Source organism: Opisthocomus hoazin, chromosome 1 (genome assembly GCF_030867145.1).
Source record: "Opisthocomus hoazin isolate bOpiHoa1 chromosome 1, bOpiHoa1.hap1, whole genome shotgun sequence".
Classification (NCBI taxonomy): domain Eukaryota; kingdom Metazoa; phylum Chordata; class Aves; order Opisthocomiformes; family Opisthocomidae; genus Opisthocomus; species Opisthocomus hoazin.
Window position 1 is genome coordinate 148,183,321 of NC_134414.1, and position 24,922 is coordinate 148,208,242.

Sequence of the window (24,922 nt, forward strand, 5' to 3'; positions counted from 1 at the left end):
ATAATTCAGTAGTTACCGCAGAAGGTGTATGCCCAGTCAGTGGTGCCAGCCAGGGAAGGGAAATGAGCCAATATTGCTTTCAGAATGACGATGCCCTTAACAACACGCTTTAACTTTTGGTCAGCCCTGAATTGGCCAGGCAGTTGGACTAGATGATCATTGTATGTACCTTTCAACTGAAATATTCTGTTCTAGAAAACAGCGATGTTTTAGCAATGAAAAGTTAAAAGCAAACATTGCTTTGTCATTGTGGCCACTCCAAGTGCTTGAAGATCCAGACATCAGAATTTTTCTAGTCTACCTCATAGAATAGGAAATTTTTTATTACAGTTAGCTAAATCTCTCAGGTCCATGGAGAAAAGTCTACTTGTTATAGTTTCTGGGGTGTACATATGGGAAAGTACAGGGGAGTGGAGAGAGTAGGTATATGGATTTCACTGGTGGCTTCCAGTGTAATCAGGAATAAATTATGGAAATTACTCAGTTTGAGCCCAAGGTCCGGAACTGAATCACCTGCCAGTGAATGCCCTACAAGACAAATTCCAGCCCGCAAGCAATGTAGTGGCAAAGCAGTGAGGGTGTCAGGACTGTTGAGCCATGCTGGACTGAAGTTGTTGTTTCGCAGTGCAAGTAGTTGTGTGACCACTGAGAGCTTTGCCTATTAAAGAGGTACATCTTCCACAAACGATGAGTGAAGGTCCCTTGATGGGAACTCTCCGGCCTGCATTAAGTGAAGGGGCTGTTCGTGCCCTCTCATAGAGCAGCTTTCTCTGCCAGACAGCTGGGAGGTGCAGCTAAGGATATCTGCCTCAGACCCCCAGATATCCTTGTAGAGGAACTGCCTTTATCTGAAGGAGGGTAAGAAGACTAGACGGAAAGATCCTTGAGGATGAAAGGTAGAGAGAGAAGCTTTTATGTGTGCTCACTACTAGGAATAAATTCTGCTGAATGGCATCCTTACACTTAGATTGGATTAAATCTTTGACTAATTCGTACCAAGTCTTTTCATGTCCCCACCAGTGCAGCTGTATTTGAGCAGACTGGTAACGTCTGCCTCTGGAAGTGATGATTGCCATCTTATTTCAGAAACTGCTTGCCAGAGCCCGAGGGAGAGGAGAGTAAATCGCAAAACCGCCTCCACCTCTTTCCTCTGTAACTGATTTCCTAACAGATTTTCATTTTGCTTGAGGCGTTGAGCTTGGCATGGTCTTTGCTGAGAGAGGCATCTCCTGTGCCTTGGGCGGCTGGAGAGGAATTGCTATCTGGCCAGTTGAAACTGTTTCAGCATTACTGAGAGTCGAATGTCCAGCCAAGTGGGGAGCATACTGCCTGGTTACTATTTTTAAGCTATGTTACAGTATGTGCAAATAATATTATCTTATGTCCAGAGTTGAAAGTTTGATGTTACAAGTTTTCTTTTTTGCCAAACTCTACCTATAATCTGTATTACCTTTCAAGGTTTTGGTATGTCTTTTGCCGCCAGAAAATGTAACTTCTTTATTCTACCTGTTTGCCATAGTTTAGCCAAAATGTTAAACAGATTATTTGCTTACAATATATTCCTATCTCCTAGTAAAAGCTTTCCTTGTGCCTATGAGGAAAATGAATGATGGGAATCATCAGACATGCAAGATTGTGTAACAGAGATGAATTTTCATTAGGCTGATAGATTTGATCAGTTGTCATTTGACAGTCTCACAATGAAGTCTGTTAGTTGCTAAGGGCTGGATTTTGTTTTGCTTTTTAAAATGATTATTGTTACTAAAGAATGCAGAGTGTACCTGAGTGCAAAGGGTGGGTGTTCTTATCTTTAGAACAGGAAAGGTTTACGTGAGTAAATTTATCAAGGGTTAATACTAAATTTAATTTAAGATACTCTCAAACTAAGAACTTTAAGATGCAAGTACAGTAAGTGCGCTTTGAGGAAAGGCTAGGATAGATATTTTTTTCCTTCTCGGCGAATAAAAATATGTCTACAGGAATTCAGCCTGGGACAGGTTATAGAAGAGGTCTGTGGGACCTGTGGAATAGATCTCAATTAAATGATCTGATTTATGGAATAAAAGTTACAGGATTATTGTGTATGTGTTTTTGCTTCTTGTGATCTAGTGAGATGGGATTTAGCATTGTGTCCATTAAACACATTGAAAAATCTTTTGTGTTATCTAGAAGTCCTGTGCCTTATCAGTATAGACAAATAAATTCTACCGTGAAAAAGAGGTGTAGCTCCATACTGACTCTGCCAGTCATTCCAAAAAAAGGAAATCCAAAACATGATGGAAACTAGACTCTTTCTGGTTCCCTTCAAGTCCTGCTTTCTGTCCTGTTCAGACTGTTCAGTCAGTCGTGCTCTTGCTGAGGTATGTAATTCTCTGCCTTTGCAAAATGAAATGAAATTGCTTAATTGTGTATTGCGGTCTGATCTAGTGACTAATGTGGGAGGACAGTACAGGCCTGTGGTGGCCTGCGGAGCATCAAGAAACAGCCTGCTGCATCTACCCTAGATTGAGTTCCTTGCCATTGCCATTTCTGGTTTTAGGTATTTAGACTACAGAGCACACATTTTCACGCACAACCTTTAAGGAGAAAAGAAGGCTAGGTGTAGCAGTTTGAGCTACACGAGTAAGGTGCACCCATCAGTGGTTATAAACACACTGTGGGATTTTCTTTGGCAGCAGTGAAGCTTGAGGGAGTCGGCCTGCTGGTGGAGCTTGGGTCAGCTGGCCATGCGTGGGCTGGGGGCTGTGGCAGCTTGGGGCATACGATAGCTGGGATGTAGAGTGCCGGATATATTAACAGCAACAAGTGAAGGTATGTGGCAGGTAGTGAATAAGGTGCTGGTCCTTACCTGCAGATGTGTCCTCGACATGCTGTTCCTGGCTGGACCTTTCTCGTTAAGGGAAAGGAGGTGCAAGTTCTGGAGGTCTGGGTTTAAGGTCCAATTTCTTAGGTGTTTTTTGAGCTGTGCGTGTATATTTTACCTGGCAATTATAAAGGCTGAGGTTGCACCCATGCGTTATAGCATGGTCCCAGCCCTTCCTGGACTTTTCCTAGAATAAAGGTTAGGGGTGGTTTTTTTTGTTTCTTTGTTTGTTTTAAGTTTACTAGCCTCTAAATGAAGTGGTTTGTGGGTTAGAGAAATCTTTGTGGCTCTTTTATTCAAATGTCTGTTTACTTAGATTTCTTGGCTCCCAAGAGTCTTGCAAGATCTGCATTAGTAAAACTAATTCCAAAATTTTGAAGTCCCTCTGCTTTCCGTATTCAGTCTTTCTCCACAGAGACAGGATATACAGCCGTTAAATAATCTGTTTGAACTGCTCTGTGCAGGCTACTCAATTTGTGATGGCTTAGCTAGTTGAGTGTGTGTGGAGGGTGGAATTATGAATCTTTTAATCCTGTTTTCTGTCTTCTCCAGCGCTTACTTCGAGAAAGTGCCTGCCTCTTTTCCACACCTGTAACAGCTGAGAGTCGGAAGCAGTACACATCAAACTTGCTTTCCTATGTACATTTTGAATGTCTGTAACTGGAATATTTGTTCTTTGTTTTGTGAGAGTCTGGTATTTACCAAACCACTGAGGAGTAAGCCTTGGAGTTAGAAGTCCAGGCAGCCATCTGCCTTGATTAGAACAAGTGCTGGCACAAATGACCAGTTTTGAGCTTGCTTCCGAGGTGTTAAGACATTTCTCTGAGTGACCAAAGTGAAGGTGGCTTTGGTAAGTTCAGCCTAGTTTGGGCCCCGTGATTCTATGTGACTAGTAATCTTTGACCTGTGTAAGGCAGAATTGGGTAATAAAATGCGGAACTGCAGCACATAGCAGAGATAAGTGCACGTACTAGAAGGCAAGCACGTTCTACATTATATGCTAGACCTTTTAACTTTTCAGATCTCGTGAACCGTTTTACGTGCTCTTTAAAAAATCGTAACTTTTTTCCTTTTGTCACTTGCAGATCATATGGTTGTAGCTGTTTCTTTGTCCCTGTTGATTCTTTCCTGCATTAACTTTTGTGATCTTTGCAGTCTGTGTTTTGGTACCAGATTCTCACAGATGGAAGCCTTCACTTATATAAATTTTTAAAAGAGTGTTTGTGTGAGTTTCATTAGAGAATTTCTTTTATAAGAGTTGTTGTGATTTTGGTTTTTTTTTTTTAAATGTAAATATAGGCTCTGTTTATTTTCTCGCTGTGTTGTGGAATGGTTTAGGGTTATCAGTGTGCTGGTAGAACCTGAAGGCCTCAGAGGACTTGGCTCACTGGGCTGCAGAGGTCGTTACAGTGTGTTTGTAGTCTCCAGTTGTGCTCAAAATTTCTAATTGGGTCAGAACAGTGGCTTAAAGTGTTGCCTCAGAAGGATGAATCCGTGTCCCGTATGAAGGAAAAGCTGGTATGTCTTGCTGTGCTAAGGTGACTGATTTGTTTTATCCCCATTTGGAGACATAGAAATAAAGTTTTGTGGAAGTGTCATTCCAGTAATTTCTTAGAGGCCTTCTTTTCTGTGTAAGAGCTTTCCTCAGGTTATTGGATAGTGTTTGAAGAACTCTCGGGAAGTCCAGCTTGTAAAACTGGGTGGGAACTAATTTTAGGATGGGTTTCTGTGTTGAAATGTAACATCAGGAACATCTTCAAAGCACTTTAAGTGAGGGAATGACATTCAACCGTCTTGCCCTGTTAAGTGGCGGAGTAAGAAGCCTCCATGTGCTTCAGCCTGGTAGTGAAGTCACCTTTGCCTAGTGTGAAGCGATTGTATGCTTACCTTAGAAGTGGGTTATTTGTGGCTAATGAGAAAATACCCATGGTCTGACTGCCTACAGGTGTGGGCTATGGTCTTTATGGGACATGCTTGTAGTCTGAGGGCTCCTTGTATTGAAACAGCTGGATTTGTGTTTTGAGGACTTTGGTTTTCTCAGGAGGATTTGTGAGATGCATGAACTTCACCACCCGGATAACAAATGGAGCCTTTGCTGTCATATATCATTGGGTTTTGGGAGGCCTGTAAAGGGAAGTGTTGCTCATATGACTTCCTGCATTAATGGCCCCACTCCAATAAATTTGTTGTGGGAGTTTTGATTCTAGTGGGATGCAGTACATTCTACCATTGAACTAAAAGCACATTTGCTTCTTTGAGAAATAAATTTTCTTTTGCTGTGCATGTAGAGTACTGTGTGGTTCTTTACAGCACGGTGACAGTTCCAAGATGTAAAGAAAGTCCCCAGCTTCCCAAACACAGCTGGTGAGTTGGTGGTAGGTGAGGAGGGATCACTGTATTGGTTACTGGTCGCTCAATGTGAAGATCTGTGCTATGAGGGATCTCCCTAGTACATGATTGTGTCAGGCGTTTAAGCTAGTAGTTTTTGTTGAAGCTTGTCTAACAATATAACAGCTATCCAGATGGCCTGCTATTCCTTGATCATCTTATAAGTGGGGCAGCTACCTCTTCCTCGGTATAATTTGTCATGGCAGTCAGGTGAAGTGCCTGGTGACTGGAAGAAGGGAAACATTGCACCCATTTTTAGAAAGGGTAGAAAGGACAGCCCCATGAACTACCGACCTGTCAGCCTCACCTCTGTGCCTGGGAAGATCATGGAACAGATCCTCCTAGAAGATATGCTAAGGCACACGGAGGGCAGGGAGGTGATTCAAGAAGCCAGCATGGCTTCACCAAGGGCAAGTCCTGCCTGACCAACCTAGTGGCCTTCTATAATGGAGTGACTGCATCAGTGGACAAGGGAAGAGCTGCGGATGTCATCTATCTGGATTTCTGTCAGGCCTTTGACACGGTCCCCCACAACAGCCTTCTCTCTAAATTGGAGAGATATGGATTTGATGGGTGGACTGTTCGGTGGATGAGGAATTGGTGGGATGGTTGCATCCAGAGGGTAGTGGTCAACAGCTCCATGTCCAGATGGAGACTACTGACAAGTGATGTCCCACAGGGGTCCATACTGGGAGCAGTGCTGTTTGATATCTTCATCAATGACATAGACAGTGGGATGGAGTGCACCCTCAGCAAGTCTGCAGATGACGCCAAGCTGAGTGGTGTGGTCAAGATGCCTCAGGAACAGGACACCAGTCAGAGGGATCTGGACAAGCTTGACAAGTGGGCCCACGTGAACCTCATGAGGTTCAACAAGGCCAAGTGCAGGGTCCTGCACCTGGGTCTGGGCAAGCCCTGATGTCAATACAGGCTGGGGGGTGAAGGGATTGAGAGTGGGCCTGCCGAGAAGGACTTGGGGGTACTGGGGGATGAAAAGCTGGACATTTGAGGACAACATGCGCTCTCAGCCCAGAAAGCCAACCATATCCTGGGCTGCACCAAGAGAATTGTGGCCAGCAGGTTGAGGGATGGGATTCTGTCCCTCTGCTCCGCTGTCCTGAGACCCCACCTGGAGTCCTGCGTCCAGCTCTGGGGCCCCCAGCACAAGAAGGATGTGGACCTGTTGGAGCGGGTCCAGAGGAGGGCCACAAAGATGATCAGAGGGCTGGAGCACCTCTCCTGTGAGGACAGGCTGAGAGAGTTGGGGCTGTTCAGCCTGGAGAAGAGAAGGCTCTGGGGAGACCTTATTGAAGCCCTTAAGTACTTAAAGGAGGCTTACAAGAAAGATGGGGACAAACAGTTTAGCAGGGCCTGTTGCAATTGGACAAGGGGTATTCTCTTTAAACTAAAACAGGGGAGATTTAGGCTGGATATAAGGAAGAAATTTTTCACAGTGAGGATGGTGAAACACTGGCACAGGTTGCCCAGAGGGGTGGTAGATGCCCCATGCCTGGAAACATTCAAGGCCAAGCTGGACGGGGCTCTGAGCAACCTGATCTAGTGGTAGATGTCCTTGCTCACTGCAGGGGGGTTGGACTAGATGGGCTTTAAAGGTCCCTGCCAACCCAAACCGTTCTATGACACTAAATTCTTTTTTTGTTCCAAAGAAGAGAGATGATCTGTTCCTTGGCCTGTTTCTTGATGTCGGTGTTCGTTCAATGCAGGGACTCTGCTGTGATCAAAGAGCTGTGTATGACAGAGCAGCAGATAGTATGTTTGTTGAATTCACATAGATAAAAGGTTGTGTTTTGTAGGTCTAATGTTTTCAGTACTCCTGTTATGGCGCTTAAGAAATGGTTAGTAGTGAACAATGTACGCATTTTTATTCAGTACCTTGATATGAATTTGGGAACCAAAATATTATCTGTAGCTACTTCTGTATTTGTATGTTTCCATGTTCTTGGATATAATTTGCATTGCTTCTAGGTCATTACTGGCTTGAGTTTTTCTTGGTGTGAGAATTCTGTGAACTGTTTGTATATGTGGTTTGATCCCCTTAAGAATGGGTTCTTGTATTTGCAACCAAGTTTGTATTTGATCTCTTTCTCACACTTTGCTCCTAGCTTGAGGGGGTTAGATAGGAAAGACGTGGAGACCCAAGGTGCACTCCCATATGGTAGGCGGAAGCCCAACAAATCAGGTTTGCTAAGTGTATTAAAACACATCTTTTTGCCAACATATTTGCATGAGTGTTGAATTTTATGAACGAGAACAGATCTAAATACCATCTTAAAACATACTGTGGACAGTGCTGTGCTGACATTCCTTTTTTCCATCTGGTATAAAAGGGAAGCTGCAAACAATGGCAACCACGCCTTTGTCCTCCTGCTTTCCCATTCCTTGTCTGCATAATATGAAGCTAAAATAATTGCCGGTTCTGGCTTTAGCTTTTCTTGTCAAAATTGTCCTCTTTTTGCCATCTGCTCCACAGTCCTACCACTGCCCGAATCATGTGCTTTTTGATACCCGTGATCACTTGGAAAGTCGTGAACGTATTGTAGCAAAGTTTATTTCTTTAGTTTTAGCTAAAAGTAAAATAAATCCAATCCTGGAAAGGAAATCGGAGCTTTTTCATTTGTTGGAATAAAGACCTTCTTTAGTGTGGTTTCCTAAAGATGGGAGGTTTATGGGATTGAGCCCTTTGTCCATCTGCTTTTCAGTTCATCCTTAATAACTTTTGAACAGTTTCATCCAGATTTTACAGGGAATAAAAATCTCAAAGGTGATTGATTTCCTACAAGAAAACTGGAGGCTGGGTGGAGAAGAGAGACAAAAATAGGTGTCCCCACTGTCAGCAGCATAAGCTTAACAATAATCTGTGCTTAGGCTTTCGCTAGCCAAGTTGCAAGTGTGTACTGGCTGCCTAGGTACTGCAGTAATCTCAGAGTTTCCAGAGAGTGTTACTGAGTCTCGCTTAGGCAGAAGCTGAGGGGCCATGAAAGGGAGACGAGGGGATAGGGAATGTTATTGGGGAGCTGGAAATTTAGGGAAAGGATGAAATAAATGAAAATTGTGGCTATTGCAGCTATCAATAGTTTTATGTTTGATGGACCAGCTTGCTTTCGGATTCCATATAGTACCGCAGTTTGTTGATCTCTGACTTCTCAGAGATTTGTCTGTCAAGGGTGCATCCGTGGTGTTTGCCTGGGTTTGAAGTAACCAAAATATAAGAAAGTATTTACATTGTGTTCAGAGAAAGTCAGGACTCTGCAGTGGAGCCGGGCAGTTACTTTGGCAGATGTTTTGTTCACTCAAAATGCTGTTTTAAGCTAGACAGAACAAGCTGGGAATTTAGATGGAATTAAGTCAGTAGTTTCCGCCAGAAAAAAAAATGGGAAGAATGATGGAAAATACATTCCCATAATATTTTATTTTTCCGGGCTCAAGTCGTTAGTCGAATGAGTGCTTTTAACAAAATCAGGATGGAAAATGTAGGAAAGGTGATTCCTCTAATTGGGGGTGTATTGGTGTGGAATGTAGGAGCCCTGCATTTGCAACACTTTCTGCAGGAATGTGAATTTGTAAAACCACATTCATTACGTGTGCCATTTGCAAAATTTCTTCCTGTCTCTTGCATCTGACAGAAGTAGGGCACTGGGCTTTTTCTCATATGCATTTGGTAAAATATTCGTATTCCTGCATCCGTGGTGACTGTGGGAAGGAACCACCACTTGGAATTATTCATTGCCTGTGTCTCTGTATTTCATTGGTTTCTTTTGTCCTGGGCAAGCACTGGAGATCCGGAGCGTACTTGCAGTCATGAGTCAGTAACAACCTCATGCTATTATTGTAAATAGCAACACGAACACTGTTCTTGCATGCGTTTTTTCACGGGCTTTGTCTTTCTCTCCCAGCACTCCAGCCAAGGAATTTACAGAGCTTCTGAGTCAGCGATCAGCTGCCTCGAGACAAAACATGCAGGATACTGCAGACTTGCAGAATAGCCAACAAGGCATACAAATACCCTGGAAACATGGCAAATAATTCTTGCCTGCCCTTGCTTTGCCTCCTGTAATTTCCATGATCTCTGATGTGTTGCTTGTGGGTTCCAAGGGCTTTGGGTGGTTACATCAAGAATGCAGAATTCTGGGGAGTGACTAATTGCCGGGGAGTGACGAAAGCCTCCGTATTTGACCTGTGGGCATAACTGACTTCACAGCCTGCATGAAATTGGCTGTCGGCAGAACTGCTATACTAATGTGCCGCTCGGGTTGCGCTGCGTAAAATGACCTGTTTTTGCAGGTTTCTCTCCTGGCTTGGCAAACCTTGAACACAAAGCAGTAGGTTCCTAGAATGAAAGCAGGTTGGATTTTAGCTTTGGCATCTCTCTGAGCGGTGCAGAATCAGTGCTGCTTCACTCCTCTGGTGAATGAGTACAACAGAAGCAAGAGTACGTAATGAAACCCATGGTGTCCTTGCATCTGGATATATCAGTAATGGACTGTGGATTAACAGACTTCAAATGCCACTCCACTGAATGCTCTTTCTTAGGAAGTGTCAGTCACCTGAAGCGCTGGTGTGAAGCGAGGGAGTGGGTGGTAGAGCGGGGTGCAAGAGGTGGGGGAAACATAATACAAAACAGTATTCAACTTGCAACGTTGTGCTAATTAATGAGACATGTGGCTTTAGACCGTATGTATTTTGTTGTATCTGTATTACACAGATGCACTGAAATTACTCCTTCAGCGTAACAGGTGATTTGTTGGAGCCCTTTATAGCATTCTTCGTGAGAACAGAAGAGGAGACACAGGCTTAAAGCACAGTGTCTTAGACTGCTGCAGTAATGCAGTGGTTATCCTGAGGTGCAAGCCTGGAGCGCATTTCCAGCTTCACAACAGTGAAGTTAAGATTAAAAATAAGAGAAGCAGTTAGTTCCATCCTGCTTAGTGAGCAGTACTGATATGGACGTGGCATCACTATCAGCCAGTTAGAAAAACAACTTCATGTGTACCGAGTCCTCTAAGGCAGTTGTCCTAATGAAGTCGGAATCGCATTCTCCGTTATAACCCATTGTTGTGTTGTGGCTTCTGTGGGAAGTTTTAATAACAGTTTGTGGCTGTATGTAAAGGTTTATAGGTCTCCTTTGGTATTTATAAACATAAGCAATAAACACCATGTTAGGGTGAAGTACAGGAGTGCCCAAATAAACTGCTGCAGAGCTGTCATACGGGAGGGGAAGAGACATGAGCTGTAATGTTTGACTTGGCTTCCTGTCTGCTGGAAGCAGGAAAAGAGCTGGTGAGAATCTAAAAGGTTTTATCCGAGTCCACATATTTCCTTTTTTACCTTAATATGCTTTGCAGAAAAACAAAGGACAAAAAGCACCTCAGAAATGCTTTCACTTCCATAGTTCGCGCATGTGTTCCCATGCTGCCTGCCTATCTGAAGACAAATAGAACTGTGCTTTCTGAGAGAGCAACCTATTATGTGTATGTACTTAGTATTACATGTAAAAGGAAGAAAAAGATTTATTCTATATAAAAGAAAGAGAAGGAGAGAAAATACGTGTTCTTTAAACAAAATCTGCTGTTTGTGATCCAAACAAGTAATTCTGTGGGTCTGCAGGCAGCTTCTGAGGGATCCTAGAAAAGCAACTAAGAGCACTTGCTCTTGTTAGCATATTTAATCTGCTGAGGACCCCTTGCTCTTGTTAGCATATTTAATCTGCTGAGGACCCCAGCTACCACCTTAAAATTTTATAGGGACCTGCATATCAAAAGAAATTGAAAACCACAGAATAGAGGAACTACTGTGAGAATCTCACAAGGGTCATGCATCAGCCACATTTCACTCTTATGCAGCTTACTTACTGACAAGAATATATGCATAGACTCTAGGTAAGGCAAATGTTTATACTGCATGATGCAACACAGACAAGCATTTTTTTTCACTCTTGACATCTTTTCATAAGCACTTGATTGCTATTAGCAGGTTTAACTTCTTTCTAGGATTGCAGTGGCCATCACTGGGTTTGTTATGTCACTGTACAAAAGCAGTGTTTGCAAGAACTCGTGACAGAGATCCCAGCTTGTGCTATGCTATCCTCTTTCCTCCTGAAGTACTTTGTGGTAGTAGTGTTTTTAAAACCAGCATGTAACCATTGCTGTGGTGTTGCCACAGTGATCTGGTTATCACAGTGACTGCTGTGAAATGAGTTCTGATAGAGCTTTCTAGGGAATGGCGCAGGTGAAGTATTTGATGATATAACAGAGGCGAGATGTCCCAGTGCGTGCAATGAGGCTCAGTGAGCTTTGGAAGGCTCTGCTTCAGTCAGCTTGGGCAGGACTCCTCGGGGTATTGATCAGCTGACTTCTTCAGGACTGATGCTTTGTTAGTTACTGAGAATCTGGGCCCTCAGTTCAGCAGGCTTACACAAAATTTTGGGAAGAGAAAAAAAAAAAGCAAGCTCCGTTACATTTTCTTCTTTTTATTTTATAGGTTAACAATGCTTGTAAGCCAGAGGTGAAAGTGGCTGAGCAGAACAACGTCGGGAAATCTGGCAGACTGGAAGAGAACAGCTGCCCCTCAGGGCAGCTGTGAAGTGTGAAGCATGGAGGAAAGTAAGAATGAGAAGGTGAACCAGGCTCACATTCTGTTTGACAGATTTGTCCAGGCTTCAACCTGCAAGGGGACTCTCAAGGCTTTCCAAGAGCTCTGTGACTACCTAGAACTAAAGCCCAAGGACTATCGTTCTTTCTATCACAAACTGAAGTCCAAGCTAAATTATTGGAAAGCCAAAGCCTTGTGGGCCAAACTGGATAAAAGGGGCAGCCATAAGGACTATAAGAAGGGGAAAGCATGCGCCAACACAAAGGTAAGAGATTTATTCACGGTGGTCAAGGTAACTATTACCCAGTGTGTCTCTGGAAGACACAATAAAAATGTCTTTATGTAGGTAGATGTTTGCCTGGTGTTAGTATAAGCCCAGGGAAGACTTAGGAATGTTCTCACACATATTATTTATGATGTAGTCACAATTTGTTAGCGTTGGATTCTCAGTCAAAAATTGCATTTGCTACTACCAAATTTGACTGTCTGCCTGAATAAGGGAAGCTAAGTGGAAATCCTTGGGAACGATCAGAATGTTTGTAATTTATTCAGGAGAAGCTGCCTGCAAGTTTCTGGTTTACATTTTTGTGGCAGCAATACTATAGATGGGTTAGAAAATCTTAATTGGTAAACCTTTAATCTTGATAGGATTTTTTTTTTTACTAGACAATAACGGGGACATAAAATTTGCTGTTGGAGTCTAGATAAAAAAATATGTATGTTTGGAAATTTCCAGTTTTTATTGGGAAATTCTCATCAGTCTCAAGAAAAGTGAACTTTCTTGCCAATTTGACAAAATACTCTGTTTGCTGTTATTTAGAAAACAATCACTTGTATTCCAGGTTCAGAGAGAAAAAAAAAAATGCTGTGAAAACTCATACCAATTCCTTTTAAAAGGTTGGTATGTGTGTTATTTACTGCAGGAATTCCTGCTTTTACACCACCCCCCCAATTTTTTTTAACCTGAATTATTGTGAAGTGTATTTATGTGCTGCACCCTTGTTGGACTGTACAGTATGAGCTTATTTATTTGTTTTGTTGTTACTGAAAGCAGTTCTTTATATAATTCAACAAAATATGAATGGAATAGGTTATTTTTGCAAATAGTCATATACACCCTTCCTTTTTTGAAAAAGGAAGATAGTGCGGAATATGACTAATTTAGAACCAGATTCTGTCCTCCTTCACTGAGGACAATAGGTGCTGCTGCTTCTCTTGAATATTCACCTTTTGGGAGAAGGGAATACCTTAACAGGAGGAATTAGTGACTTAATTCCTCAGTAGAGAACTGAGGGGGTAAATATGTCCTGTTTAGGATATGTCAGTCATTTCAGATCTGTGGTCTGAAGTTTAAACCCCAAGTAGATATTAGGAAGTTATGTTAATTTCTTGATTGTTCATTCTGTTTCACTTTGCAATGTGCACTTTCATATGGATGGAGGTATTTGTAATTAGTTACTACAATAACGTTTGGAAAAATTACTAGTGGACGAAGGTCCAGTTTTCCTAGGTCTTGTGAACATAATGCTTTCCTCGAAAAGTTTACAATTGATACATCAGATTATAGATAGCAGGTGCATATAGAGTAACTTGGAAAACAGTAAAACAATTGGACAGTGTTGGTCATCATGGTGGGCACTAGCTGCAACACTCCAAAAGTCCAAGCACTGTTAAGGTTTGTAGTTTTCAGGCAGCATAAGAAAAGAAGGACTTACAGGAAGATAAATGTAGTGATTTTTGTGTATATTTAGGAATAAACCTTCTAAGCTCCATGGACATCATGGGGAATAATTCAAAATTGTTTTTCTGAAAAACTGCACATTGCATTCATTGGATTCAGGAATTGGTCCTATTTTGAATGAAACCTGATGGATAGAACTGAAATAGGGTTTTGAAAGCTGTGAAATGAGGATAGGTGGCTTAAATTTCAATGAGAAAGAGATTGAACAAGCTATGGAAGAATGTAGAGGTATTTAAACTTATTTGAAGTAATAGACCAAAAGAGTGATTTTTGCATCTAGCCTCTGAATATATCTTAGTGGGCAAGACTGCATTTATTAACAATGAAGAAGAGATTGCATTGGTAATAGAGATGCAACACGAAAGAAGAGATTTAATTGAAGAATAAGTGTATGACTTTGATAGTCTTGATTATGAGGATGTACAGAAAACTAGATATGAGTGGAGGTTGACATCCAGCTGTGAAAGGCATTCAGAAAATGGATTGTGACACTTACCAGGAAGGGAAGTGGTGAGGTGAGTTTAGAAGGATGTCACAAGCTCTGTTTTATTATGGGCTCGAACTAACAACTAGGCAGCCATGAGGAGATGTCAGAAAGGTAGAGATTTTAGCTTGGACAAAACCTAGTGAACTCCGAGTTGGAAAAGTTCTGTGAATCTACAGCACTGGCAAGCGGATTGAGCCAGTGCCTGTGAATGAGATGATGCAAAGACAAACTGTAGAAGAAGATGGTGAAGAGATGACGGGTGAAGCCCTGTGGGAAGTTGGCGGAGAGAGGACTGAGAGAAATGAGGGAAGTCCTGCAGATAGTGCTCTGAAAGAATAGCTGGAGACATAGATGAGTACTGAGTCTTAGAAGAAATCAGAAAAGGACACGCTGTCAAGAAATGCGTGTAGCCAACTGTCTATAAAACATCCCTTCAAGTGCAGTTGAAAAGTATGTAAAAGGGGAAAAGTATGTAAAAGGGGAGTGATGTCTGACTAAAGAGTTCGCTGGAGATTTGGTGTGATCCAAGAGTTTATCGCATTTCGCGCACCAAAGCCAAGCTAGAGAGAGTGTAGGGTGGAATTGGAGGAACAGGATCAAGAAAGTGATTGTAAAAGTGGTATGTGGTGATCTTGGAGATGAGATGGTGGTGAGATAGAGACTCACGGGGTCGTGCGTGACTCTCCCTCATTTAATGGTGTGAGAGAAACCTCAGAAGTTGCTAGTGTTGGTGTGAAGGGCCAGAGGGATGGGAGGGACAAATGATTGCAGTGCACATAGAATCATAGAATAGTAAGAGTTGGAAGGGACCTTAAAGACCATCTAGTTCCAGCGCCCCTGCAGGGACACCTTCCACCAGACCAGGTTGCTCAGAGCTCCATCCAACCTGGCCTTGAACACTGCCAGGGAGGGGGCAGCTGCAGCTTCTCTGGGCAACCTGTGCCAGTCATGTGTGCAGATCACATGTCAGCGATCATGCAGAACTGGTCTCTACTAGATGAAAGGGAGGGCCGATTCCATAGCTGGTCTCCCATGTGGGTGACAAGGAGAAGAGAGAGAGTAAAAGGAAAGAGGAAAGGGAGTGGAGAGTTATTTGCCACTGTTTCTAAGGAACAGTGGACAGTAAGGAACGTTTCGTGAGACGTGTTGGTGAGATGCTGTATAGAAACACAAATAAAAAGGGTGGATGGCGAATAAATTGAAGGTGGCACCCCCTCTGCTTGAACCCAGAAACATATAGGACTGTGGATTTGGGATTCACACCATTTTGAGTAGTGACATCAATAGCTGAGAGGAAGTGAAATTTAGAGGTGATTTTGTGTGGGTTTTTTGTTGGGTTTTTTTTTGTTGTTGGTATGTCTTAAAGGATATATACCTGTGATAGTAAATGATTTTCGTATGGCTTTATGTATAAAATTTGTTGAAATTTTTAATGTAAAGAAATGATAAATATATGTATTATTTTTGTATTTTCATATATGTTTCTGTTAATTACTTGTTTCCTATCCTAATAGTATCAGCCATTAAAAGTTTATGTGTAATTCCTAAGAGATAATCATAACTATTCAAAGTAGAGGCCTTTTGAAAACTGAATCATAGTGATTTCATGTTTCCTATCTCACTTAGCTTTATATTCCTAACGTTTAATGTAGTTTGTAAACCACTGATTAAGAAATACAGAAAGTTAAGTGTGCATGCGGAGATGATATAATTTAAAATAAAGATTAGGGTCTTAGCCATGTTACCAGAACAGAAGTCAGTCATTTCTTTAGCAGGCTCAATTTCTACACTCTTAAACATATACTGGTTCTGAAGTTCTCATCCTCTGTAGCGTAGCTTTTACTTGCCCGCTTAAAAATCAGTCAGGGGTGAGGTGCTGCAACTGGAGTTGGGCAGTAGTTTGGCAGTTAGTGCATCACCTGGCCAGCGTCCAGGTTAGACAGAATCCAGATAATCAGTGTTCGCAAAAGCAAGACTTGGAAGTGACGTGTTGTTCAGATGTAAATATTTACAAATGGTGCTCTCTCTTCATTGGTTATACAGAGAATACAGGGTTTTAGTTTGCAGTTAATGTTCCATCACCATGGTGTTGTTACTGAAAACTTAATATAATCTGTCTGAAAGATCTTGAGCAAGAAGTGTTTCTGAGGGGTGAGACAGCTTCAGTGCATGGAGATGCAGCAGTTGCACGGAGTCATTGAGGGGAAAGGGAACAAGGAACAGCAGTAGCTGCCTTTATTTACTTGGCTGTACTTGGCATCTCATGTGGGTACTGCTGCCTGTGGGAGAACCAGAAGGTAGGTTTCTATGAGAGATCTGAAACTGAAAGAAGCATTAGAGGTGGAAAAAGGAGCAGAATCTTTTCTGTTTAATTGTGCTTAAAACTCACTGTGTTTTATAAAAACATAATTTAGTATTTTTGTGATGGTAAAAGAAAAATGAGAACGTTGGCCATGGATTACTTCACTGAGTATCATATATTTTGCATTCAGACCATCTACAGTCTTAAACATAACCTAGATGTTGTTAACCACATCCTTGTTTGGGGGCAGGGGTGAACATTGTAGAGAAAAAAATGTTTTTACATTTCTAGGACAAAACTACAGGCAATTAATTTTTGGTTTGATTACATAGACTTGAGTTTTAATAGTCTGATTTTAGTACAGTTCCTTTGCTGTTGTGTACTCCATCACAACTGTTTTATATGAGGAAAGTTATCAAAGAATGTCACCCAACTCAGTGTGGTCTTGTTGCTTATTGAATCCAGTGTCTTTGAAGATTGTAGTCGTCAGGTGAATTACCTGAATAAATATGAGACACTCAGCTAATTTTCTTATAAGTTTAAAAACAGAAAGACTAAGTGGTGTTTGAGAGTTATACTTACAAAGAAAACAATATTAAGTTGAAAGAATGTATTGGATCCTAATTGATTATCCCTTCTAACAAATGACAAGTTGGACACTTGTTCAATATACAAATCTGTTTTGGAATTTAATAGCTCAGTGGTTGGGCTTGCCTTTTCTCCCATATTTCTGAAGCTACTAATGAAGCAGTGCTGTTATTCTTTCCATCACTTTCCTCTAGACTTGGATCTCTGCCCTCAGATTTATGTGACTTCTTATTTTATACAGTAGTCTTACTTTGAATTTGCATGTCGGTTGTTATGTCATCACTGCTGTAGCTTGTACTATTCATCATTCAGGCTTGACCAATCTGATAGCCTTCTGTGGTGGCATAACCAGCTGGGTAGATGAGGGAAGAGCAGTGGATGTTGTCTACCTTGACTTCAGCAAGGCTTTTGGCACGGTCTCCCATAACATCCTCATAGGGAAGCTCAGGAAGTGTGGGCTAGACAAGTGGACAGTGAGATGGATTGAGAATGGGCTGAATGGCAGAACTCAGAGGGTTGTCATCAGCAGCAAAGGGTCTAAGTTGGAGGCCTGTAACTGGTGGTGTCCCCCTGGGGTCAGTACTGGGCCCAGTCTTGTTTAACTTCTTCATCAATGACCTGGATGAAGAGTTAGAGTGTACCCTCAGCAAGTTTGCTGGTGACACAGAACTGGGAGGAGTAGTGGATACACCGGCAGGCTGTGCTGCCATTCAGCAAGACCTGGACAGGCTGGAGAGTTGGGCAGAGAGGAACCTGATGAGGTTCAACAAGGGCAAATGCAGGGTCCTGCACCTGGGGAGGAGCAACCCCATGCACCAGTACAGGCTTGGGGCAGACCTGCTGGAGAGCAGCTCTGCGGAGAGGGAGCTGGCTGTGCTGGTGGACGACAGGTTAACCATGAGCCAGCAGTGTGCCCTGGCTGCCAAGAAGGCCAATGGCATCCTGGGGTGCATTAGGAGGAGTATGGCCAGCAGGTCGAGGGAGGTTCTCCTTCCCCTCTACACTGCCCTAGTGAGGCTTCATCTGGAGTACTGTGTCCAGTTCTGGGCTCCCCAGTTCAAGAAAGATGAGGAGCTACTGGAGAGAGTCCAGCGGAGGGCTACAAGGATGATGAGGGGACTGGAGCATCTCTCCTATCAGGAAAGGCTGAGGAAGCTGGGCTTGTTCAGGCTGAAGAAGAGAACGCTGAGAGGCGACCTAATAAATGCTTATAAATATCTGCAGGGTGGGTGTCAGGAGGATGGGGCCAGACTCTTTTCAGTGGTGCCCAGCGACAGGACAAGGGGCAACAGGTACAAACTGAAACGTAGGAAGTTCCACCTGAACATGAGGAAGAACTTCTTCCCTCTGAGGGTGACGGAGCACTGGGGACAGGTTGCCCGGGGAGGCTGTGGATTCTCCTCCTCTGGAGATATTCAGAACCCACCTGGACGAGGTCCTGTGCAGCCATTGGCAAAGGTGACTAGCCTTCTTTTCCAAACTTTTCACTGCTTTGTGTTATACTTTGTTTTCAGGTTACAGTAACTTCTTCAACGTATCAGCAGCAGAGCATGGCAGGTAGCAATAGAAAGACTGATCTGAAATTTCAGCTTATGTTGTAGACAAAGAAGACTGTGGTAAAAATATCTTTTTTTCCCCTAGGACTGTAAAGTTACTATGTGCTGGTTGTTTTGCAGTGTCTGATAATTGGGGCTGGACCCTGTGGCCTTCGTACAGCCATCGACCTGTCATTCCTAGGAGCCAAGGTGGTGGTCATAGAAAAGAGGGATGCCTTTTCCCGCAATAATGTGCTGCATTTGTGGCCATTCACCATACATGACTTGAGGGGTCTTGGCGCCAAAAAGTTTTACGGCAAATTCTGTGCAGGATCCATAGACCATATCAGTAAGTACAGCTGCTGCTAGACACAGCAGCGCTTCTTCATAGGGGAAAGGTGCGTGAGGGTGTGGGGGTCACTCATTAAAATTCAGCCTACACCAATCACTGCTCTCAAGTCCTTCAGCATTACCTTTGCATAGTGCATTTTGGGCTGGACCCAGATGTGAAAGAAATACATTGTGCCATGAGATTATCACGCACGAAATGCGTATCTGTCATCTTTTACACCTATTACTTTCCAAGGTATATTTTTTGTGGATAATTTTCAGATTTTTGCTGTTGCATTCCTGCTGCAGCCACGTTATTCTGTTTCTCTGGAGCATTGTAAGCGACTTGTGAAAAAAGAAAAATTACTGAATGCTTTTGACCATTTTTGTGAATGTTGGTCTGGAAAAAGGAGGAACACTTCTGGCTTTGTTAATTTTTGGAAGAGTGAGGATATTTTCAAGAACACTATCAGCCTATGAATAAGGTTTGATTAAATAGAGGTTTACATATTAAAAATGAGAATGATTTTGATGATTCTCAAATTCTGAGGAATCAGTCTCCTTTGAAAGCTGAATACTTTGATGGAGCAAGGAGTTACTATTTTTCGGTTCTTTTGTTCAAAAATTTATTGGACAGGGAACATCAGTCTTGCAGATTGCTTTTTCTCTTCCAATTTCTTGTAATTTTTGTTCTACCAGTACTTTATGCATATTGTGTTCTTTTATATCTCAGCACAGCTGAAATTTAGTGGTTAGGTGGAGCAAATTTTCATTTCGATATCTGAAACATGACTGTAACTTGCTTTTCTTCAAATTAATAGGGTTTGCACACTGTCATTTACATTCTCGCTGCCTACATTAACTGAAGAGGAAAGAGGTGGTGGGGAACTTATACCCTCACTAACCCAAAGGTGTTAGGATGAAGGTGCTGTTCGGTATTACAGCTAGGCTGATCAAATGGCTAGTTGCCATCTGTGACAAAAGGGCAGTCCTGCTTGTACGCTCTTCCCTGCCTCTCCTGCAGCGCATATTCTGGTTGTTTCTCTTGTTGCTGATTTGGGGACTGAAACATTAAAAAATTACTTACTTTTATTCTTTGACAAGGGCTGGGCTTTCAGCTATATAGAAGTTTCTTGGCATGCCATGATATTACACACCAGTGCTGCCTGGACGAAGTGCTGGGAACAGTGGTAAAAAGGAAGTAGCAGCTGGCCTTTAAACCAGTTTATCAGTAACGTCAAACAGAGACACGTAGGCACTTATGTTCTTTTCTTTTTCTTTAATTTCTTTATCATCTGCTTTTTTGCAGGTATTCGTCAGCTCCAGCTTATCCTTTTGAAGGTTGCCTTGATCTTGGGAATAGAGATCCATGTCAATGTGGAATTCCAGGGGCTTGTTTACCCTCCAGAGGATCAGGAGAATGAAAGCAAGTAGCATTGAAATGGGTAGTAGAGAAATGGGAAGTTATGGTAGGATAAACAGACTCCTGCTCCTTACCCCGGTTTATTACTCTAAGCCCTTTCATCATGCTCCATTAATGAAAGTATTTATTAATACACTTATGTTTGCATTTTTAGTGGGATTTATTCTTTCACGTGATAAATCCAAATTATTTACTATGTAAACCAAAATCACCTGAAGTACTACACAGAAATAAACCACGATACTGTAGATCATAATTTCTGCTAAAATATTTAAACCTATTACATTTAGAAGATACCCTTTTAAAACAACTCCTTTCCTTGCATTCACTGAAGATATTGATATCAGTGAGTGATCCATATTGTGGTTTTTGTATCTCTGAAACCTGTTCTCTGATCACCATGGGAAATGGTGGGTTACTTGTTTTTTGGCATCCTATTAATTAAATAGTAGAGAAGCTATAAAGGTTGCAGTAATCCTTAAAGATAGTAGTCAAGGGGCTTTTACTGGAGGTGTCTCTGCCTCTGATTCACACAGAGTGGCTGTGCAACTCAACAATAGCCCTGTCAACAATACAGCTGTCCTGTCGTGTATCTTTACTGATCGTGTGAGGAAGGCATTATGGGTAGTAAGAAGTGGGTTTATGTGTTTGTTCCATTATGAGCACTGTTTGTATTGTCATTAACTTGGAGTTTATCAACAGGAATAGGTTGGCGTGCATTGGTCCACCCAAAAACCCACCCAGTATCTGAGTATGAGTTTGAAGTAATCATTGGAGGGGATGGCAGGAGGAACACCTTAGAAGGTAATGGTGTGTCCATAATTAGCTTTCAAATAGAACTTATTCTTAAATTAGTTAGGGCAAAAATGGCCTTTAACATCCCAACCAAAATCTGGAAAGACATTTGACTAGTGAAAGGGGAGATTAAAAGTCCATGTAAAAATCCATCCATTTGTATCAAAGACACATGGGTCGTCTGTTTCCTCTTCCTATCCACTAACAAAGGAAATAGGTTGTTTTGACCTGGATAGTTTTTCCTATGTTTTTTCTTTAGTTGAGTAGTGTTGTAGCTCTTACTTTTGGGAGTAAGAATTGAAATGTTGAATATTTTTCTGTGTAGTAGAGAATTCTGTTTTAATATTTGATGCAAGTTGCAATTTTTGGAAGAGAGGTCAGAAAGAGAGGGGAGCCTTTCACCTAAACAAGAGTTTTTATTCTTCTAATGAAGCAATTGTTTCTTTTTCTGTGGAGGAGTTTGTAATTCATCAGATCCATCCTCTCCTTATTTTGTGAAGGCGCCTGTCTGTGGGCTGCTGAGTCTTCTCTGAAGGTGTGCTCCATTTTTCAGTGTTATTACATTATCCTTCCTGTAGGATTTCGCCGAAAAGAGTTCCGTGGTAAACTAGCAATTGCTATCACAGCAAACTTCATCAATCGCAATACCACAGCTGAAGCCAAAGTAGAAGAAATCAGCGGTGTGGCTTTCATATTCAACCAGAAGTTCTTCCAGGATCTACGAGAAGCCACAGGTTTGCCAGCAATTGCCAGATTCCCAGTGAAAACTATTTGTCGTTATTATTACAACTTTGTAACTCAGGTATCATGTATGAACATCTTGTGCAAGGAAGCCAGTCATTGCTATCTCTCTTTGAATTCTTACTTCCCCATTTTCAGCTGTTCTATACAGCTGTACAAAGCAGATGCATATCATTCAGATGTGAAGTTGTTCAGAGGTGGGGAACTTACTTCCCTGAAGGTTTTTGAGGAAATCTGTGCCCTGAATAAGAAAACTCTGAATTCTGAGTTCAGTTTCCTGCACTCCACATCTGAATGCAAACTTCAGAGTGATGATAAATGCTTTTTAAAAAGAGGTAGCTATATGCAGGTGAATGTGCTGTTTGTGGTTTTGTTGAAGATTCATATTCTAAAGTCATCAAAACCATGAGAGAAAGCTGTTTGGCATTCTCTCTCTAAGGCTTCCTAACCATGTCGTTTCAATTTACTTTCTTCCGATAGAGCTCGTGTTACCCATAACATATAACTAGTTCCTTCACTCCATGTCTTTTGTTCTGTCACAAGGTATTGACTTGGAGAACATTGTCTACTACAAAGATGACACACACTACTTTGTCATGACTGCGAAAAAACAGAGCTTGCTGGAAAAAGGAGTGATACGGCATGTGGGTATTAACTTTTCCTATATTTGCTGTAAACTAAGATTTTGGTACAATTTGCTTTCAGTATGCCGAAAGAAGGGAACACTCTCTTTCACCACAAGGTTTTTATACAGGTGTATTTTAGACCACAAATGTATGTGTCTAAGGCCCTCCTTAAGTATTTCGGGCCATCAGAAGTGTGTAACAAGATCTGTGCTCTCCAAATTTATATTCCTTTGTGGATTTGGGGGTTTCTTTCATGTTAAGACAATATGTGCTTAAAGAACCTTTGATAACTTAGTTGAGCTTCCCTCATTTTATGAGAATGAAACAGCAGGGAGTGAAGAAAGTATTGTAAATATATCCAGTTCTGACAGAAGCCGATTTAAAAGTAGTTTGGCCACAAATGAATAAATAAGGATTGGGTCTTGTGCCTGTTGTTTGAAGTGTGTGAAGAAAAATGCTCAGAAGTTTCTTAATCCTCTCGTAATCAGAAATGCTAGTAGGACTGATTACTGTTTGCTATAAAAGATTTACACATTTTTCTCTTGGAAGCATAAACACAGATAGGAATGAAAGAAATCAGAAGGCAAACCTGTGTCAGGGGATTTGTAGGAATTTTAATGCGAACTATTGTATATACCAGTCTTAAAATAAACCTGTGTATTTGTCTATTTCACTTTCAATTTTCTTTTGTTGGCAGGATTATGCTGACACAGAGTTATTACTCTCACGGGAGAATGTAGACCAGGAGGCTCTGCTAAACTATGCCAGAGAAGCAGCTGACTTCTCCACTAATCAGCAGCTGCCATCGCTGGACTTTGCCATCAATCACTATGGTCAGCCAGATGTGGCCATGTTTGACTTCACATGCATGTATGCATCGGAGAACGCAGCCCTGGTGCGCGAGCAGAATGGTCACCAGCTACTTGTAGCGCTGGTTGGGGACAGTCTCCTGGAGGTGTGTGTTTTAAACATACTGCTGCAAACAGTGAATTGAAGCATAAGCACAAGCCGTTGCACCCATCGCCGAAATATGCGCTGCCTATAAGATAGTCACTGTAAGGAAAGCTGATGTCATTATATAATAAAGTGGGAGATTTGAAAGAAGGGTAGGAGTGTTGGGAAAACAGAATATTTAGGATAGCAATGATCTTTCTTAAGAAAATGTGTGAAGAGATTTTTTTCTGAAGTTATGTGTGTTCCATCTGCTTCTTATTTGGACAATTAGATGCGCTACAGAACCTATTGTAGGCCTGTTAATAATTAGAATTTTGTAGCTGATTAAAAAGTACAGTCTTGAAGAGAAGCTGTTAAAGCACTCCAGGCTGTGAACTGTTGTTGGAAAATGGAGGAATATTGGCTTTGGGGGAGCTCATGGACCATTCACCATACATCTGGCTTCCTCTAGCCCAGTGGTAGTGGAGCTTTAACCTAATCACTGAGCTGTAATTTCCCAGTAGATTACCATCTGAATATATTCTTGATCCTTGTTTAAAATTCTCCCTGACTGATGCTTTTCCTTTCTCTGCTTTTTTTGTAAACTGTAATATTAGCCATTTTGGCCAATGGGAACTGGAATAGCCAGGGGATTTTTGGCTGCGATGGACTCTGCTTGGATGGTACGAAGTTGGTCCCTCGGAGCTAGTCCTTTGGAAGTTCTTGCAGAGAGGTAATAGAGAAAATGAATACACTTTTAGTTCTAATGTAATCCTCCAATATCTCATCATTCATTCCAGTTTCTTCTAGTACAAATCTATAGACAGAATGGGAGATACAAGTTCTCGCTATTTTTAGAGAATGCTTGTGGGTAGAATTCAGTCAAAGAAAAAATTTCCTAAGGAAGGGGATAAACTGAAGTATATTTATAGAGTAATAAGAAACGTTACGGCTGTTCTTGGTCCTAGGTTTAAAAGTATATTAGATGAGGAGTCATTTTTTGGTGCTTACTGATATTACATGGAGAAAGTGAGCCTGACTTAACTGTCACCAGCCTTGCAATAGCAAAGCAGATGAACGTGTAGATGCCTTTATAGTACCAGAGGCAAAAATTCTTGCCATCCTCTATTGTATTGTAAATATCTTTTATGATTTTCTTTTAAGGAAGCAAAGACCTGCTTTTATTTTATATTCTCTTAAATTGACCACTCTTTTTCATAGAAGCCAAACAACACCTTGTATTTCTTTGGAGTATTAAGTTCTTGATGTTTTTATCATCTTAGGTTGAGTGTTGTTTTGGTGACTCAGGGTGGTATCTTAGAGATCAGAACTTGGCTAATTAAAAGATGGACTAAGTAAAAGCAAGGTCTGATACTATGGTTCCTGATGGTCAAAAGCTGCAGCTGCTGAAGTTTAATTTAAAAAACTGGAATATGGATATTTAAAGTTCCATTTGTTTGACTTTAATAAAAACATGATGAAGATAATGTTGCAGTTGGAGCCAGACTTGCATCTCCTTGCCATTAGACATTAGCAGACAGCAGTAAGATCTTCCCTGAGC

At 41.6% G+C, this 24,922-nt stretch overlaps 1 protein-coding gene across 5 annotated transcripts in view; it reads left to right on the forward strand.

Annotated features, from left to right (window-relative positions):
• The window catches only part of MICAL3 (microtubule associated monooxygenase, calponin and LIM domain containing 3), a 166,249-nt gene that overhangs the window by 42,829 nt on the left and 98,498 nt on the right, over window positions 1-24,922 (forward strand). For all 5 annotated transcript variants that reach the window (XM_075440824.1, XM_075440799.1, XM_075440806.1 and 2 more), the window contains exons 2-9: window positions 11,750-12,125; window positions 18,655-18,862; window positions 20,153-20,269; window positions 20,969-21,070; window positions 21,640-21,795; window positions 22,346-22,446; window positions 23,126-23,383; window positions 23,979-24,094. In XM_075440824.1, the coding sequence (XP_075296939.1) occupies window positions 11,862-12,125; window positions 18,655-18,862; window positions 20,153-20,269; window positions 20,969-21,070; window positions 21,640-21,795; window positions 22,346-22,446; window positions 23,126-23,383; window positions 23,979-24,094 (1,322 nt within the window). In that variant the 5' untranslated portion in view covers window positions 11,750-11,861. The remainder of the gene's footprint in view (window positions 1-11,749; window positions 12,126-18,654; window positions 18,863-20,152; window positions 20,270-20,968; window positions 21,071-21,639; window positions 21,796-22,345; window positions 22,447-23,125; window positions 23,384-23,978; window positions 24,095-24,922) is intronic.